Source organism: Rhipicephalus microplus, chromosome 2 (assembly GCF_043290135.1).
Source record: "Rhipicephalus microplus isolate Deutch F79 chromosome 2, USDA_Rmic, whole genome shotgun sequence".
NCBI classification, from domain to species: domain Eukaryota; kingdom Metazoa; phylum Arthropoda; class Arachnida; order Ixodida; family Ixodidae; genus Rhipicephalus; species Rhipicephalus microplus.
In genome coordinates this window covers 55,527,085-55,544,979 of record NC_134701.1, presented here as the reverse complement: position 1 = coordinate 55,544,979, position 17,895 = coordinate 55,527,085, and the positions used below count along the sequence as shown (strand labels likewise).

General features: G+C 43.6%; 1 protein-coding gene across 1 annotated transcript; it reads right to left on the bottom strand.

Annotated features, from left to right (window-relative positions):
- Nucleotides 1-16,592: 16,592 nt before the first annotated feature.
- Nucleotides 16,593-17,363, bottom strand: LOC119169883 (uncharacterized). Its single transcript, XM_037420894.1, has one exon. It carries the CDS (start codon nt 17,361-17,363, stop codon nt 16,593-16,595), a length of 771 nt encoding a protein of 256 aa, XP_037276791.1.
- Nucleotides 17,364-17,895: the final 532 nt, after the last annotated feature.

The following is a 17,895-nucleotide window of genomic DNA, read 5'->3' as shown; positions in this document are numbered from 1 at the left end:
TGCCACGTGAAACTCAGCTTGTAAAATATTTTTGCAGGACATCTTCAACTCAGTGTGCACTCAAGGAACAGTGCAACATGGATGCGTCCAGTTGTTTGAAAGAAACTGATTGTGAACTTTGTTTCGTACAAGCACATGCATCGATGATGCACTGTACTTTTTCTTTTTATTAACTTCAGTGTGACTGACTTAATGCTGCCGCCATGTCACATGTGGTGCACGCTGCTGTCGCCAGCAGAAAGTAGACTTTGTTGTACTGCTTTCCGATCAAATGCTGTGTTCAATATTTTTAACACTCCCAATCATCGCTCCCAAAGAATTTGCCTCAGTGAATGCATGAAACAATTGTAATGAAATTCGGTTGACTATAGGTTCTAGAACGTGCCTGTCTAAACTGAGAATTTGTTTAGACTGGCACAATCTAAGGACGTGAGCATGTCTTCACCAGTGAGACAATGAGGATGGTATGTGCCCATATGGTATCCCTGCCGAGGCCTTTGTATGTAAATGCAAATGCCCCTGGAGAAATAGGGTGCATGTCGGAGGCTCTTCACCATTTAATATATACAGCATTTTGGACTTGACCCCAACCCAGAATTCAACTGTGTTCATGTCATCGTCCTTTTCGACAAGCATTCATTACAAAAGCCAAGTCAACTGCCCTCACAATACTTCTTCAAAACTCGCATACAATTAGTTGAAGTGCAGTTTGACATCATAGCTGATTTGAAGCTCTAGGAGCATGACTGTGCTTTTGGGAAACGAACAAGAAAAAGGTCGTAACCATACCGTCTGTACCATGTACGAAAAGGATGCTCGTAGAGACATTCTAAAGATAGTAGGTCCGACACCAGAGAAGGCTGAAAAGGCGTGTCGAGCCCATAAAGCCACTGCAGTTCAAATGGAAGCATTTAAAGAGGGTATGCAGCAAGTACAATGAACAAAAGTGCTTCACCGCAGTTTGTAAAAGTGGCTAAGTAGATAGTGAGGACAAAACCATCTTGGCAGTCGAAAGCTGCCAACCAAGCTCAAACCACACGTATCTTACAGTGAATGAGAAGCTGGTAAAACTTGTGCACAGCAGAGCAATTGTTGACGTCATCTCTGCTAGACACGCCACACACAGCAACTAGAACCATATGCAATGACACTGCGAACTTGGAAGTGAAGTGAAGTGCAATATCGGGGCAAAACTCAACTAGACGTCACCACAGCAAACGAACAGTGAGGTTATAGTCTTCAGAGAAGACCTCACTTTTCTGATTGGAAGAACTAAAGCTAATAAAATGGGCCTCCCAACTGTAGACTATAAGCTTGTGCAAAAGCGGCGCTGGGGGAGGGTGGTGTGTTTGCACTGGAGCCCCCCCCCCCTCCTAAAACAAAACCTATCCAAAACACAACGCATCGAAAAGTACCAGATCTTTCGAAAAGTACCACGTGTCTGTGGAACACGGTTTCTCAGATCACAAAATTGTTTTTGCATCCATTTCTCTTTATTATAAAAATGCAAAAAGGTCCCCAGCTCTCAAAAATGTGAAAGACTTTGTGAAAGCTAATGACACTGCAATTATCGAGTATTTGGAAAATATCTGGCCAAATTTCACTGATCACGATGTTGAAGTCCTTTGGAATAAACTTAAAAATATGTGTTTATTCTGTTTGCGAAACTTTGTACCCGATGAAGTTAAGAAGACCGCTAAATATACGCCCTGGATATCTAGATCTATAATTCACCTTAAACGCAAAGCCAAGCGCTTGCGAAAAAAACGTACAGCGCCTCAACAACTCGCCGAAATTCGTACTACCCTTTACAATGCTAGTACTCGTGCCAAGAATTTCTACTTTAACACTACTTTACCGAACTTCCTAATAGAGGAACCCCATAACTTCTGGAACTTTATTAGACAGCCCAAAGAAAGCATGACTGAAATTTCAGTCGACGGCTCTAAATTTACTAATCCTCGAGCAATCGCGAATCACTTCAATTTGTTTTTTCCATAGCGTATTTTCGCAGTCTCAGTTGAAACAGAGTAATGCAGTAGCTTCATACCCTGATGTCAATATTGTTTCGCACAATGGTGTCTTAAATATGTTACTTCGATTAAAAAACAAATCGACGCCAGGGCCCGATTGCATTCCGAACGCATTTCTCCGTCGTTATGCTGAAACTTTGACGAAATTTCTTGTACTTATTTTTGAATCTTCTCTTCATGCAGCCACGCTACCTTCTGATTTTAAAATAGCCCGTATCATACCTATTCCCAAAAAAGGCGACCCACTCTCAATTCCCAGCTACAGACCCATATCTATGTTATCATCCACCTGTAAGTTACTTGAACACGTTGTTGCTACGTTCATTACACAATTTTTAGATACCCATCAAATCCTCTCTCCATTTCAATACGGGTTTCGCAAGGGATTCTCGACCGTCACTCAACTACTTACAGTTGTTCACCACGCTTCTTCAGTTCTTGATAAGGGGGGACAGGTTGACCTCATACTCTTAGATTTTAGTAAGGCCTTCGATCGCATATCGCACGACAAATTAATCGATAAATTAGTTCAAATCGGGCTTCCAGCGTTTATCGTCTTTTGGCTAACTGCCTATTTACGTAACCGTAGACAGTACGTCGACATTAATGGAAGCACTTCTGACGCTCTCCATGTTACGTCTGGCGTACCGCAGGGAAGTGTGCTAGGCCCTTTACTTTTCCTTATTTTTTGTAATGACATTGTTAACGTTATAAATAGTCCGGTCCAGATACGTCTTTTTGCAGATGGCTGTATACTTTTTAATAAAATAATATCATCGAGGACCAACTTGCGTTAAACTCGGCATTAGAAAACGTTGCTTCTTGGAGTAAAACTGCTAACATACAATTAAACCATGACAAAACAGTTTACCTCCGACTGACTAGAAAAAATCACCCCCTTGAATTCTCTTATTGTACTTGTGACCAACCGCTTAAGCAAGTAGATGGACACAAATATCTTGGCGTAACATTAACCAGTACCTTAAGTTAGAAATCTCACAATACTAACATATGCGCTGCCGCTTTCCGTAAACTTTGTTTATTACGACACAAACTCAAAACCGCTCCCTCTGAGGTTAAATACTTAGCATATACTTCTATAATTAGACCGAAACTTGAATATGCCTGCGTTATTTGGGATCCTCACACTAAAACCAATATCGACTGCCTCGAAAGAATTCAAAGAAGGGCCGTCCGCTTTATTTATTGTATGTACGGTCTAACAGACTCCGTTTCTGCCCTGATGGAAAGACATGGTATCCCAACATTAGAATCACGACGTAAATCATTTAGGCTAAAATTACTTTACCAATTAGTTAACCGGAAGCTACATTAGTCGCCCCTACATTAGTCGCCTACATTAGTCGCCATTAGTCGCCCAACAGCCCCTACATTAGTCACCTGGAAACACGGCGCGGTCGTCATTCATACTCCCTTGCCTCAACTCCGTATTTCTCCAAAACTAATCTCTTCAAATTTTCGTTTTTCCCGCGCACAATCTGGGAGTGGAACAATTTACCGTTTGCCGCCCTGCTGTCGACAGATTCTATTGACCCACATGTTTTCCTGAGGATGTAAAAATGTTTTGCAGTTTTATTATCCACTGATCCTTTTTGTTGATTGCTTACTTTCAGTGCCATGTTGCTTTCCCTTTGCGATTCTCGCAATCCCACCTAATTCATTGCTGTTATGATAAGCTTGGTTGCATTATTGTTGTATGTGTGTGATGATTGGATTATTGTATGCTGTGTGATGCTTGGCTTGATTGCCTTACTGCCTGTACCATTCCTGCTTGGGCTCCATGCCTGCAGTATCTTGTGAATAAATAAATAAATAAATAAAATAAATAAATAACTTCCCCGCCTCTGTGCCCCCCTGATGAAACTCGCTTGTTGTCTCTGCCCCCCTTCCAATAAGAAACTCCCATGGCCTCACCCATGACCTTGTTATTTGAATACATGAAGTATCCGAAGAGCAGTTCATGTGTCAGATAGTAGAAAATGCCCTGATGCCATTGGAGTCACTTTAAGAACACCCTTGCAACTGTTCATTTGGAAAGTAAGCCTGATCTGCTCCCAAATGCAATAATAAGTTGCTTAGTGCGAGTCACGACATCAAACTGCATCTCGAACAAATGCTTATAAACCTAAACAAAAGAGGTGTCATCAAAAGCGTAATTCACCTAAGTCATTGTGTTAGAATCAAAAGCCAACACAATGGGTAGGTGAATGGTTGTCGCAACCAAAAAATGGCAGATCCAACGTACTGTGAAAACTGATAATATGCGAAGCACGAATGAGGAAGATTGATACGTCACTTTTAAATCAGCAAGACGTTACGAGGAGGACGTGAATTTTACCGTACATGACTTCCATGTCATAATTTTTGTGTTTGGGCATGTCATATACCTTCGTGGTTTATTCACGTCACGTGATACCTAATTTGGTATATGTGGAGCTAGCGAAACAGCCATGAGCGTGCTGTGTGCGTGGCATGTAGTCATGCCTTCCATGACACGCACGTCATGATTATCATGTTCATCATGTTCGGACGTGTCATTTACCTTCCTCGTCTATTCACGGCACGTAATACCAAATTTGGAATATGCGGAACTAGCGAAATCGCCATGAGCACTCTATTAGCGTAGCATGTAGTCATGATTTGCATGACACGCATTCTATTATTATTATGTTTGGACATGTAATTTACCTTCGTCGTCCATTCACGCTACGTAATACGAAACTTGATATATGTGAAGCTAGCATAACGGCCATGAGCGCATTTTTATGGTGACATGTATTCACTTTGTTACATGACACGCATGTCATGATTATCATGTTTGGGAGTGTCATTTGTGTTCTCCATATAGTCATGTCACACCATACCAGTTTTACAACATGGCATATGGCCAAAAGCACCACAAGAGCAGCAAGACCATGAAACGTAAATCATGACATTCACGATCGACATACATGTCATGACTTTCATGTTACGACTAGTCACTTATGCTCCTCATACAGTCGTGTTATGCCAATATGGAAACGGCCAGGAGAGCTAAAAGTCATAGATAGATAGATAGATAGATAGATAGATAGATAGATAGATAGATAGATAGATATGGATAGATAGATAGATAGATAGATAGATAGATAGATAGATAGATAGATAGATAGATAGATAGATAGATACGCTCAAAGTCGCCGAAGTTCGCTAAGGAATGCTTCGCATTTAAAAAAAGGACCAATGTGAATATCCATCGATCCACAAGTGGTCGAAGCTCTACAGAGGGCATTATACGCATTGTCCACTGTTTATGATGTTGTACCACATCCTGCTAAAGCTAAAGTTTTCTTAAAACTGAATTTTCAAGATGAGGTAATCGATGACAAACCAAGCTTGCTAACCACCTTCCTATAAAAATTTGATGCAAATCAATTGGAGCCAATTCAGTGGATGTCAAAGACAATGGATTCTAAGGAGTGCAGTGCTTCTGAGCTAAAATGAACTACCTCTCCAGATTTCTAGTTTAATTGTCATGCGTAATGGGTCTTTTGAGAAAACTCAGTGTCAAAAATGCACCATAGCAGACGAGGAAGCAGCAGGAGGAAGCATTCAAAAAGGCTTGTGACAAAGCTCGATTTCCAGCATTTCTTCGAATAACGAAAGCAGCTAGAAATCCAATGTGATGTGAGCAATTTTGGACTTGGAGCAGCTCTTCTTAAAAATGGACAGCCAGTTTCTTTCGTCGGCAGAACACTGGCAACCATGGAAGTTCGTTATGCACAAAGTGAAAATGATATTCTAGCCATTGTCTTTGCCTTAAAAAAGTTTTATCAGCATACATTCGGAAAATAAACAAAACATGTTGAGCAATTGTGAGCCACTGAAGCAAGCAATCCTGAAAAAAACGATTAGATCAAGTTCGAAGATGACTGCAAAGCATGATCCTTCAGATGCAAAGACACAACATTGCAATAGAAAACAGACTAGGAAATGAATTTAGCTTGGCTGACATCGATATCTATGGCTTTCATTCCCTACGAAAGGAATGAAGAGGAACTTGAGAACATCAATGTCGTGCAATACGTCCCTGTGAGAAAAACAAAACCTTGGAAAAGATGAAAGCTCTGGCTGAGTGTGATGAATTACTGCAACGACTAAAGTGAATCTTTCGTTCTGGCTAGCCACAGCACAAACATGAACTACCCAAAGGCATGTACTTATACTTAACACACAGAAATAAGGCTTTCTGAAAAAGTCATTTCCAAGAGTTGAGGCCTGTTGAGAATCGCCTCATTTTCAAAAAATTGCGCATAACTATGGGAATGTTTCTGTGAGGTGAAAGCAAAGTGAAACTCCAGACAACGCATCTTCGAATTGAGAGCTGTTCTCAATGCGCTCGTGAGTGTGTCTTTTGGCCAAGAATAAACACAGAATTGAAACACTTGATCATGAGGTGTAAAATATGCTGAAGGTAAGCACAAGCTCAGCAAAAACAAACTCTTTCACTCCATCCAGAACCAAGCTATCCATGGAAATGGGTTAGATGCGACATGCTCGAACTCTAGGGAAAGAATGTTTTGGTTACAGCCAATTATTTCAGCAACTTTTGGGAAGTAAACAAAATCAAATTGATGGTTTCGAAGCAAGTGATACTGAAACTAAGAACTGACTTTGCAGTGTACTGGGTACCGAGAATTCTGATAAGCGACAATGACCTGCCATTCACCGGCATGAATTCAAAAATGCCACGAAGAGCTGGAACTTCGAACACAAAACGTGAAGCTCGGTTTACCCGCGTCTAAATAGAAGGGCTGAATCACCCGTAATGAGAGTGAAAATTCTCCCTAAAAAAGCACATGGAAGCCACTCAGACCCACAAATTACATTCGTTTATTAACAAAACATCACTTCAAGAAAAGAATTGTACTCCAGCACAAGTGTCAATGAGTTGCCACACTAAAAGGAGTGTGCCAAGAGCTTCACAGTTACTGCAATCTGAAACAGTCGATGTAAGTGAAATAAGAATGTAGAAGAGGCGGAAAAGCACGAGCTAACCTCACAGACAAACGACGGATTGACAAAGCCTTATAAAGGGTCAGTGGACGTCCCAGTTCAACCAATGAAAACAGGAGCATGGGCCAAAGACACTAATTAGGAGAATTTATGACAGGTCCTATGAAGTTCAGATCGAAGACAGCATCCTGAGAAGAAACAGAGTACTCAACAGGGCAAGCCCTTCCTCAGATAAACACATTGAAGTCAGTGAGCCAAAAACAGACCAACTGAAGCACACTGGAATTTCAGCCGGACCTCGAAGAACCATACAACCTCCAAGAGGGCTCCAGGATTTCACAGTTGGTTGAAGGATTGACTTCAGAAAGGGTTGAATGTAACAAAAAAGATCCACAAATGCAAGGCGTACCGACTCTTTCACGTGTGGGGGGGGGGGGCAAACCTAAATATATATATATATATATATATATATATATATATATTGCGTAGGACGAAAAAGTAAGAGAATAAACTATTTTCAATACGGCAGCATATTGTTTGCCATTTGTTCCTCGGCATTTCAAATTGTCTGTGTGCCATAAAATCGCCTGCCTCTTACATGTCATCAGGAATCTGTAAAATATTGTGGTGTTCATTGCAGCGCAATTACAGCGCATGCACATTAAACAGGGCATTCACGCTGCGAACAATACCTAAAATTTTTGGTGTAGTCGGAGAGCATATTCTTTTAAATAACATTCGAGTAATGCAGCCGCTGGTCACATTATCAACGGTTACTTATAGCAGCTGCCGAGATGAAATAACATGAGCGTAATAAAATATTCTCACTTGCAGCATCAAGGCGTTTAGTAGTTTGTGCGCGCACACATCTCTGTGAGCTCGTCCTTGCTAAGAGAGAGAGGAAGAGAGAGAAATAAGCAGCGCTGCACGTGTGTGCTCCTTTGCTGTCCAAGTAATATTTTGAGCTGCAAAAGACCATTCGAGTTGAATGAAAACCTATTAGCCTCACTCTCAATTAGGCCTCCATAGGGCTAAAACCATACTCTTTCACCTTCTCCTTGGTGCACAGGCTCAAGTTAAAGGACAAGATGAAAAGCGGAGATTGCCACTGTGCTTGAGTCCACTGCTTTGTTCGTCGCCACTTTGCAAGCTGCCACCATCGCTTCAAGTTACCAGAAGCAAGGCTGATCAGGTTTATTGGAGACTAAAGCGGAAACCCCTTTTTGGCACTTCCAGAGAACACTAGAACATTAAAAAAGATTCGTAACAATAATAATCTCACAGCAGCTTCGACAAAGCAGTGTTGATGATATGTATTTGCGATCAATAAAAATATTTTCTGAAGCAGCAGATAATTTCACCAGCCCATAAAACATTTGTCCGTTTTCATTCGTAACTGCATCAGCCAGTCGCAGCAGAATGAAAGCGTAGACAAGTTATGCAACGTTACTGGGCCCCTGTTCAGCGCTGGCCTGCTCTGCAATGCTACAGCACAAGGCACGAAAGCACCGCTTAGGCAGCCCGCAGCGCAAGAGCCTACAAGGAGAGTCATTTCAACTACAATGTTGGAGAAACTTCACTATATTGTAATATTTTCTCGTAATAACATAATTCAGTGAATACTGTGGTGAAGGAAAAACTTTGCCTCAATTGTTGTTTTCCCGGGCGAGCAGCGAACACTCACCACTGTCGAAAGTGGGGGGGGGGGGCTCAGCCCACCTAATTTTTCTCAGTGGGGGGGAGGGGTGGGCTCGCACTCACCTTGCCCTCCCCGGCTGGTACGCCTTTGCACAGATGACACTACCATGATTTGCAGCATCCTACACAAGCCACATGCTTCTTTGGAATTCTCCACTTCTTCCTTCTCTGAGAAGGCACAGGGTTCAGGGTAGTTGGTATTGATCCGTAACATCTGAGAGCGCTAAATGCACGTATGTAAGACGAGCCATCTGTCTCCTTCACTCGTGTCACGTTCGTGCATTTAGCGGTTACAAAAGTTACAGATCCCTCTTCTTTGTTCATTTACACCTCCCCCTCCTTTCCGAGCTCATGAAGTATGAAGTGTCTGCCCCTCCGACTCTGCACATAGGCCGCTCCCCCACCTGAATTTCCATTATGCATTCCTGCCTTTATGTAGCCCTACCTATTCTTGTACTTCAACGCTTATTCAACTCGGCAAACTCGGCACCAAACAGAAGCTAAGCGTTGTAAGGGTTGGCGAAGGCACGATGCAGGAACGACGAGAAGACGAACGCAAGCGAAATGGGCTAGTAGTAGTAGTAGTAGTAGTAGTAGTAGTAGTAGTAGTAGTAGTAGTAGTTGTTGTTGTTGTTGTTGTTGTTGTTTTGTTGTTGTTGTTGTTGTTGTTGTTGTAGTATGTGTGGTCTTACGAAAAAAACACGATATGAATAATAGGTACGCCTTAGTGGAAGGCTCCGCAAATATCGACCATCAGGTGTTCTTTAACGTGCACTAACATTGCACAGTACACGGGCATCTACGCATCCATCCAGATGTGACCACCACGGCCTGAATCGAACCAGCGGCATTCTGGTCAGCAGTTGAGCACCCTATAACAACAGCTCCACCGAGGCAAACGCGAAACAAGGGACGATTAGTGAATGGCATGTTGAGGCTATTCAAAACAAAAATAAAAATAATAACAAGCTGAGGTTTCGTTTGCGTGTTTTATTATTTTTCTCGGCTTTCATTCATTATACTGATTTTGAAAGGGCAGTGCACAGACACAGGGAAAAGAAAGACATAGAGACAAAGTGCGCTGTCTTTCTTTTCCCTTTGTCTTTGTGCTTCCTTTCCAAAATGATATCAAGCAGCTCGCCCAAACCAAAGCACTCCTCAGTCGTGCTACACAATAGAACACACAAATTGCACATGCCAAGTATTGTCACGTTCAACGCTCTTATGAGGTATCGGATAAAATTCGTGATATAATCAGGGGACAGGAGATTTTTCGTCTGTTTTTCTAAATAAAGCTAGCATTTAAAGAATTCCTGACGAAGAGCGTACCGTATGTGACGTCAACCCATCTATGTCAACGTAAAACAGCAACATAAAAACAGGACTATTTCTTGCTGTACATCACTTCCTAGACTTTGGGGCGCACGACCGCGAGAAGTGCAAGAGGAATTCATTAGAAATTAAGTGTTTTTCCACATGTATTTTGCAAATCTTAACAGAATTAATCCGGAGTGTCCAGCGCACCATTACGCTTGTCAGCTCGAAATGCCTAAACCTAGTGAGGGGCCCTTTAGGTGTTCACCCATAGGAGAAAAATCGGTCCTACGTGATTAGACCTAGCATCTCTCCCTTCTGGGGTATCAGTGGTCTGGTTATATGCTCCTGCACTGCCCTTCCCTGCCTCAACAAAATAAAAGAGACCCGAGAGAGTGTTATTCGAATGGTGGACACTTAACGCACAATGCTACACAACAAAACGATAGACCACATACTGTGAATCGCGTGAGAAACGCATGCCTATGTTCAATCGTTGGTACATTTCTGCTATCCTAAACAATATTCCTTTTCTTGACTATTGCCATATATACAAGTCACCGACGTCGTTGTTTTGGGATATTTCAACTTTTGTAGAAATTTATTGTGCCTATATTTATTATTTTGAGGGATTCAAACAGTGTTTTACCTGCCTGTCTTTGGCGCCTAAAACATATTTTTAGTGCCTAAAAACCCGGCCTCTAGTGATAACGCTCTTTGCAGCAAAACAACAAGCATGTACGTGTCGGGTGGTACATGCCGCTTGAATGAAGAAATGACTGCTCCCACGAATATAACTGTCTCATAGTGATTGCAATTCTAATTAGACCAAACTGCACAGTTTTTTAAAGTATTAAGCAGTAATTTGTGAGAAGATGGCACCGCGAGTGCTGGGTGGAACACGCAGAAAGCAACGACACTGGTAAAAACGCCCGTACGGTGGCCCGGCATCGCGAAACGGAAGTCGATGCAGACGGTCCTTGCAGTCAACGTAGCCCGCAATCCTTTGCGTGGGCCACGATTCTTCTATCCACATATTGAAATATGCTCCTTCGCCCGAGCACTGAAAAAATTAAGGAGGCGCTGCCATTACTTTACTGTATACTGTGCCCGGCGGTGCTAGAAACAGTTCAATTCATCCTTTGATGACACGGTCCAGTTATGTGGAGAGGTAGCTGACACCTTCCACATAGTCTGGTCATGCCGGTAAAATCAATCTATCCCCCCCTTCCAACACCAACCTCACGAGAGAGGACTGGGAGGCGGCCCTGCTCGGCTGGTATGCCCTGACGGCTCAAAAGGTCCTGGTTGAACTAACGCGGGCGGTGTTGCTTCCCAATGGAGCTCCATAATAGGGGTTCCACTTAGTGCTGTAAGGGGAGGAGTCAAATAAGGCCCAACCCAATCGCCTCTCTGTAACCCTTTAATGGTTACTAAATGTTTGACCACCACCTCCGCCCACTCCACGATGTGCGCACTTCAAGCACGCGGCTTCGCGCCCTCTTGCTCTCGAGTAAAGGCACTTTGTGCTGGAATTGCCTTCGCAAACGGAAAATCGTTCGCGAATGTATAGTTATGAGTTTGTAGTCCCGCATCTCAACAAGTAAACGAATATTTCGCGCCTGAAAAAGTTGCAGAACGTATTGATCCGAACTGGCAGCGCGGCCACTCGGCTGCTGCATGGTGGCGGCTAAGTGGTGCACACCTGCAGACATCACTATTCACGTTCATAGTTTGCGGGTAGACATGTTCATGTGTGCTCTGTTCTTTTTTGAAGGTACGACAGGTCAGCTTCATTCAGTCAAGTTAGAGATGCGGGACACTGTGTATTAAAAAAACAGTAATCGAAAGGTATAATTATCTATACTGTCCAATTGAAAAGTGTTGAAATAATGCGCCTACCATTCAGACACAGAATATATGCTTTCATGTACGTCTGACGTTAACAAATGCATAATTTTGCATGTTTTAGCAAACTTTGGTGACGTTGAGCTTATCTCTCTAGCTATCTATTTATCTATCTAGCCGCGACTTTGAGCTTATCTACCTATCTATCTAGCCGCTTACGTTTGGATGCTCTCGTGAGCACCCCCTTGGCGTGAACCAAAATTAGCATGAGAGGGTAAGATAATTTGATGAATAAGACGCGCTGGCCAAGGCGTAAGTAATGTCACAATCCCGTTACGTACGACATGAAGCACTTCCCGCCTGACAGTGTGGCATACCAACGGGCGGGTATAGGCCTTCGGTATGCGGGTATGTTGCACATGTGATTGACCCAGAGTATCTACGCAGGAACGACGAGAACACACACGGGCAATTTTAACGCGCGCGCGTTAAAATTTGTAGCGTCATTTGTAGCGTCGACCCAACGAAAGCAAATAAATTTTGGGCTCCCAGCTGGAATCGAACGCAAGCATTCTGCATGGCAATGAGGCATTTTACCACAAAGCTACGCCAGGTCTCGTAACTACTTTTCAAATAGACGCTAATCTTCGTGAAACGTTAATATTGGTTGCGGTGCTGCCTACGTGCACAATTATGTAAGCATTACATATGTACTCTTTTGATACAGCCGTCACGTCGGGTTAACGTCAGTTAAGGTTTATTGTCATGCGCTGAAGTTGATTTATGTAGCAGTGTCCAGGACCAGCATCTTCGCGAGCATCAGTGATTTATATCAACTTCCAGTGTTGCTAATACGCATGTTCCAGTTTGCATCGTTGCGTAAGTGCAAACAATTACATGTTTTCCCGCTTACTCTAATCCAAGTGCCAGCTTAAACCATCTGAGCGCCGAGTTATTTATTCCTTGGGCCAAACATTCAATTCAAGCGCCAACATATTTAATTCAAGCGCCAACTCAATTAGGCCTCATGCCAGTGAGTTTAATCCAAGTGCCATCGTGTTTAATATAATTGTCAATGACTTTAATTCAGGTGCAAGTGAATTTATTCCATGCACCATAAACACAAAGTTTGCCACTTTATATGTATTAATATAAGAATACTGTAAACATGAAGTCACAGGAGGAACATTTTTCTCGTCTATACATGCTAGCGCCTATGAAATGAAATGCGCAGTGCTATTTCCAACTAACGTTTTGGTGTCATAGCTTAGAAATAAAGAAACAGTGTGTAATAATTACATTTCCGAGTACTAAATGTATTTGATCATAGAGTCCATGTTAGTCTATGCTTCATCGCTACTGCAATATTCCGGCTAATCATGTACACCATCGCATATCCATAGATTCGTGTCGTCTGCTAAGCAGACGGCATTCGGATACTTATTCGCTGAGACTTTCGCAGTCGTCTGCTCAGCTCAGTGAGAACATCAGTGACCGACAGATAATAATGATATGTTCTTGAAATCAGAAATAACCATTTTAAAAAACTAAACGTTTATTTATTCGGGTTCACGAGGAATTAAACTTTTATGAAAGCATGAAAAAGGATACTATGGTTTTCATGTAACAGAAGACGCTTAGTGTTGCTGAAGCGTGTTTGCTTGAAACACGTGTGTTTGTGTAGGGGCACATTTGCAGACAGCAAGATAGCTTTGCTGCATGTCATGACTGGACGCAAACGAGGACCACACTTTAGGAACCCAGACGAACTTCGTTGAAAAAAACAGCAGAGCATCGATGGTCGACAAAGCTGAGATTTTGGACGTCTACTGGAGTGGCGGCGACATTAAGCAAATGACCGATGCTCTAGACATCAACATATAAAAACAGCAAGATCGATTGCCGCTGCCTACAGAGAAGCATCAAAGCATGGTGGGGGTTGGACAAGGAAGTTTGTAGATGACGTCGTGAGTACTTTGAGACGAATGGTCGACGAAAACTGTACATTTACATTAAGGCAGATAAAGGAAGCCCTGGAGGAAGAAATGCTAGGAGTAATAGTCAGTACAAGCACAGTCCATCGCTTGCTGGATGTTCACTGCTACTCGATGAAGCTAGTGACGCAGACGCCCACAGATTGCAACCATGACGATATCAAGCACAGCCGCACGCTGTACGCGCAATGGCTGCAGTCTGATGGACCACGTACTTGCCGCTTCTACTTGGAACAAAATAACTTCAATATCTGGTGTTCCAGGAAGTTCAGCAGGGCACCTAAAGGACAACCAGCTGTGCACAAGACCACAATGACAAAGGGAGTGAACTTCAACCTTACAGAATGCATGTCGGCAAACGGAGTCATTCGCTGGACTGTGGTGGACAAAGTTCATTGGGATGTTTTCAATGATTTCCTCTGCGGTGTTTCGGACCACGTAAAACGTGATGAGCCAAACACCAAAGTTATATTCCTTTTTCATAACGCACCTGCTCACGCTCGAGCATAACAGGCGGCTTTGGCTAACTCCCTGCACTCTGTTAAGCACCTGCCAGCGTACAGTCCCTTCTTTAACCCCATAGAAAATGCCTTCTCGGAATTCAAGTCACACGTGAAGGCGTACCTGAGCGAACGTCGGAATTGAGATTTTGTTACACCGCAAGGCATTACGAAAAAAAAGCACAGGCGTTCTCGCCTGTGCTTCTTCAAGACTAAGGGTAAAGAGTCGACCGACCCATTAAGGGGAAACCCTATCTTTACGCACGCCGCACGCCGACCGACCCATTAAGGGGAAACCCTTTCTTTACGCACGCCGTCACGGACCTCTCCCGCCACCGCGGCGACAATCATGGGTGGCCGGACACACGTCGAGAAATGAACAGCACGTGAGAAGAACCGTATGTGGACGTACACGGACAGTTGGTTTCGTTCTCAGTGTTGACATACATGTCTGTTACCAACTCAAGGTGTATCGCTCTTGTGATCACACATGTAAGAAGGAGAACGTAAGACTTCTTGTTCTTGCCCTGATCTTATGTGTAAAGTGGGCCAGTGCAATCTATGCCTGTCACTTCAAAAGCAACGCCTTTGTTACTCTCTCAGGAGGCAAAGGAGCCACTACTTCAGTGGTGCCTCTGCAGTTGAAGCGTTCATAGGTTAGGCATCTTTTCAGGGTTCTTTTGACTACCTGCCGGCCCTTCATTATCAAGAACGGTTCTCTTAGTTCTGTAAGCGTTTCTAAAGGCCCAGCATGTAAAAGGCGCCTGTGAGCTACTTCAAATAATAGGTCAACATAAGGATGACTCGAAGGAAACACAATCGGATGCTTGGCGTCGTAAATCATTTCGGCATTTTTGAGACGCCCCCCAACTCTCAACACTCCATGACTGTCTAGGAATACATTAGGATCACGCAAGGGTGAGTTCTTCGGCATTCTTGCTGAGTGAGAAATGCACTGAAGTTCTTCGGGAAAAGCCTCACGTTTACCTCTCTGATAAGAAGTATCTGAGCCCTGTTTATTTCTTCGGTGGTCAGAAATCCTTGCTCTTTCTCGAGGGGACGCCTGGCGTTGGGCATAAATCGCAGCCTCCATGCGACGACTCTGATCATTTTAGTCAAGGAACTAAACTGCTTGAAAGGCAAGACTGATTTTTCCACCGACTGCGCAACAATGTGAACGTGCACTCGCTTTCTTTCTACTTCCACAGTTATGTCTTCACAGATCATTTCACTGCGTGGCCAATCAGTAGAAGGCTGGGAGAGCCATGAACGTCCATGCCACCAAAGCGTAGTTGTTTTGAGCACTTCCAGCGAAACTCCTCGTGTTGAGAGGTAAGCTGCATTTTCTGCACCTGGGCAGTGGTTGCATTGGTCCAGATCGGTGAGACGTTGTATTTCCATCACTCGGTTAGCCACGAAAGGTTTCCACTGGGTTGCAGAGCCCCGGACCCAGTGAAGTGCGATGGTTGAGTCTGTCCACAGAAACCACTCTTTCACTTGTAGTCTAAATGATCGGGCCAGGTAGTCTTTCAGTCGGACACCTATTAGCATACATTCAAGTCTTGGAAGGGAAAGCTTCTTGAGTGGGGCTACTCTCAAATTTAACAAGACCAAATTTGAATTGTAAATGCCCAGTGGACAAACACGCAAGTATTTAACCGCTTCATATGCCTTGGGGCTTGCATCAGAAAATCCATGAATCTCTATCTTGTCGCAGTCCCCACTGACATAACACCTTGGGACGGTTACCGCCGTTAAATGATGCAGTTCAGTGTGCCATTGCGTCCACACTGCTTGCACCTCTTCAGGCAATGTTGTATCCCAGCTAACCTCCAGCTCCCAGAGCTTTTGGAACAGCAGTTTGGCAGTCACAGTGACTGGAGAAAGCAGACCTAAGGGATCAAAAATACGTGCTAAGGCATGAAGAATGAATCATTTGGTGTTGCAGTTTCTGTCAAGGAACTCTAAGATCAACTCTATAGAAAAGGCAAGGTGATCGCCTTCTTAATCCCACACAAGTCCTAACACATGCGCAGTACTGCTTGTGGGGCACTGCACTGTGTTAGTGGGACATCCCGTTTCTTCATTATAATATATCTCCTGCAAAGTATTAGAATTTGAGTTCCACTTTTGAAGGGAGATGCTTGCCCCTTTCATTATGCCCAGTGCTTCTCGATAGAATCAGGTGCTTATTCCGTGTCGGTACCTGTGATAGGGTTGTCGACGTATAAGCTCTCAGCCAGTATTCGTGCTGTGCCAGAAGAGCTGTCCACCATGCCAAGATGGTGACGTATCGTGGCAGCAAGCAGAAATGGGCTACTAGTCACTCCGAACGGGACTCTTGTCATCCTCCAGGCTTCAAGTGGCGGACTAGGTTTTTTCTTTCTGGGTACTTCTTCATACCAGAGGAAGCGTGCGGCATCTCTATCCTCCTTCCTCAGTGATATTTGTAAAAACGCCTTTTCGATATCTGCAGCGAGTCTGATGCAGTGCATTCTGAAATTGTGCATGACCTTTAAGATATCGGGGTTTAAGTTCGGTCCTGAATCCAACACTTCATTAAGTGACACGCATCCGGTTTCACTCGACGATGCATCAAAGACCACTTTGAGGCTAGTTGACTGGCTAGCAGGGCGCAACACAGCTCGGTGAGGCATGTAATACGATCTGTTCTTTATGCTTACTGCATTTTTCGGAAGCCGCTCGGCGAATCCTTGTTCAAGGTACTGGCGTATGGCCTCGTCGTACTTCATCAGCATTGCCTCATCTTTCAACAATTTCATTGTGAGGCTGGCCAAAGGTTTCTTTGCAACTCCCTCGTTGCCAGCAAGATGAAACTCCATGGGCCTCCAAGGAAGAGCCACTTCGTATCTTCCATTGGTGAACTTAATGGAGAACTCAAAAGCCTTATGTACTTCTTCCTGCTCCTCATTATGTGGAACTAGGTCCACAATACCCATGCTTTCGAGCTCCCAGAAAGATTTGAGCTGAGTCGTCATTGGAAATTTGTTTTCCGCTACAACAACGCGAAGGACCGCTATCTTTGCACTGGTGTTGCTGTACGGCACTATTCCCGGCAGTGTCCACCTGAAGTGCGTATTAATTGCAACTAGGCCCCCTGAAGCTTGTGCACTTCACCGGTCAATATACTCCAATAGTAGTCAGCGCCAATCAATATACCAATGCCATTTTGCTCTAATTTTGCGGGTGGCAAGGTAACATCAGCTAGACCAACCACTTTCATTTTGACCTCTTTTATCAATCTCTCGGGTACAAGAAGCTTGTTACAACAGATCTCAGGTATCTCCAAGGCCTCGAGGCAGTGCTCTTTTCTGTATTACTGACTCCTCAACCGAAGCCGTACTCGCCTGCGCATTTTCTTTATGGAACTGTCTGCTCCTCCAAAGGGAAATATGGTAATGTCTTCCTCACCAAGTACTTCCAAATTCAGCTGACGTGACAGTTCTTCTGTCACAAAAGTTCTCTGACTTC

Excerpts from the sequence above, each read along its gene's own strand:
- LOC119169883 (XM_037420894.1), bottom strand. The coding sequence starts at position 17,363 with ATGGGTATTGTGGACCTAGTTCCACATAATGAGGAGCAGGAAGAAGTA.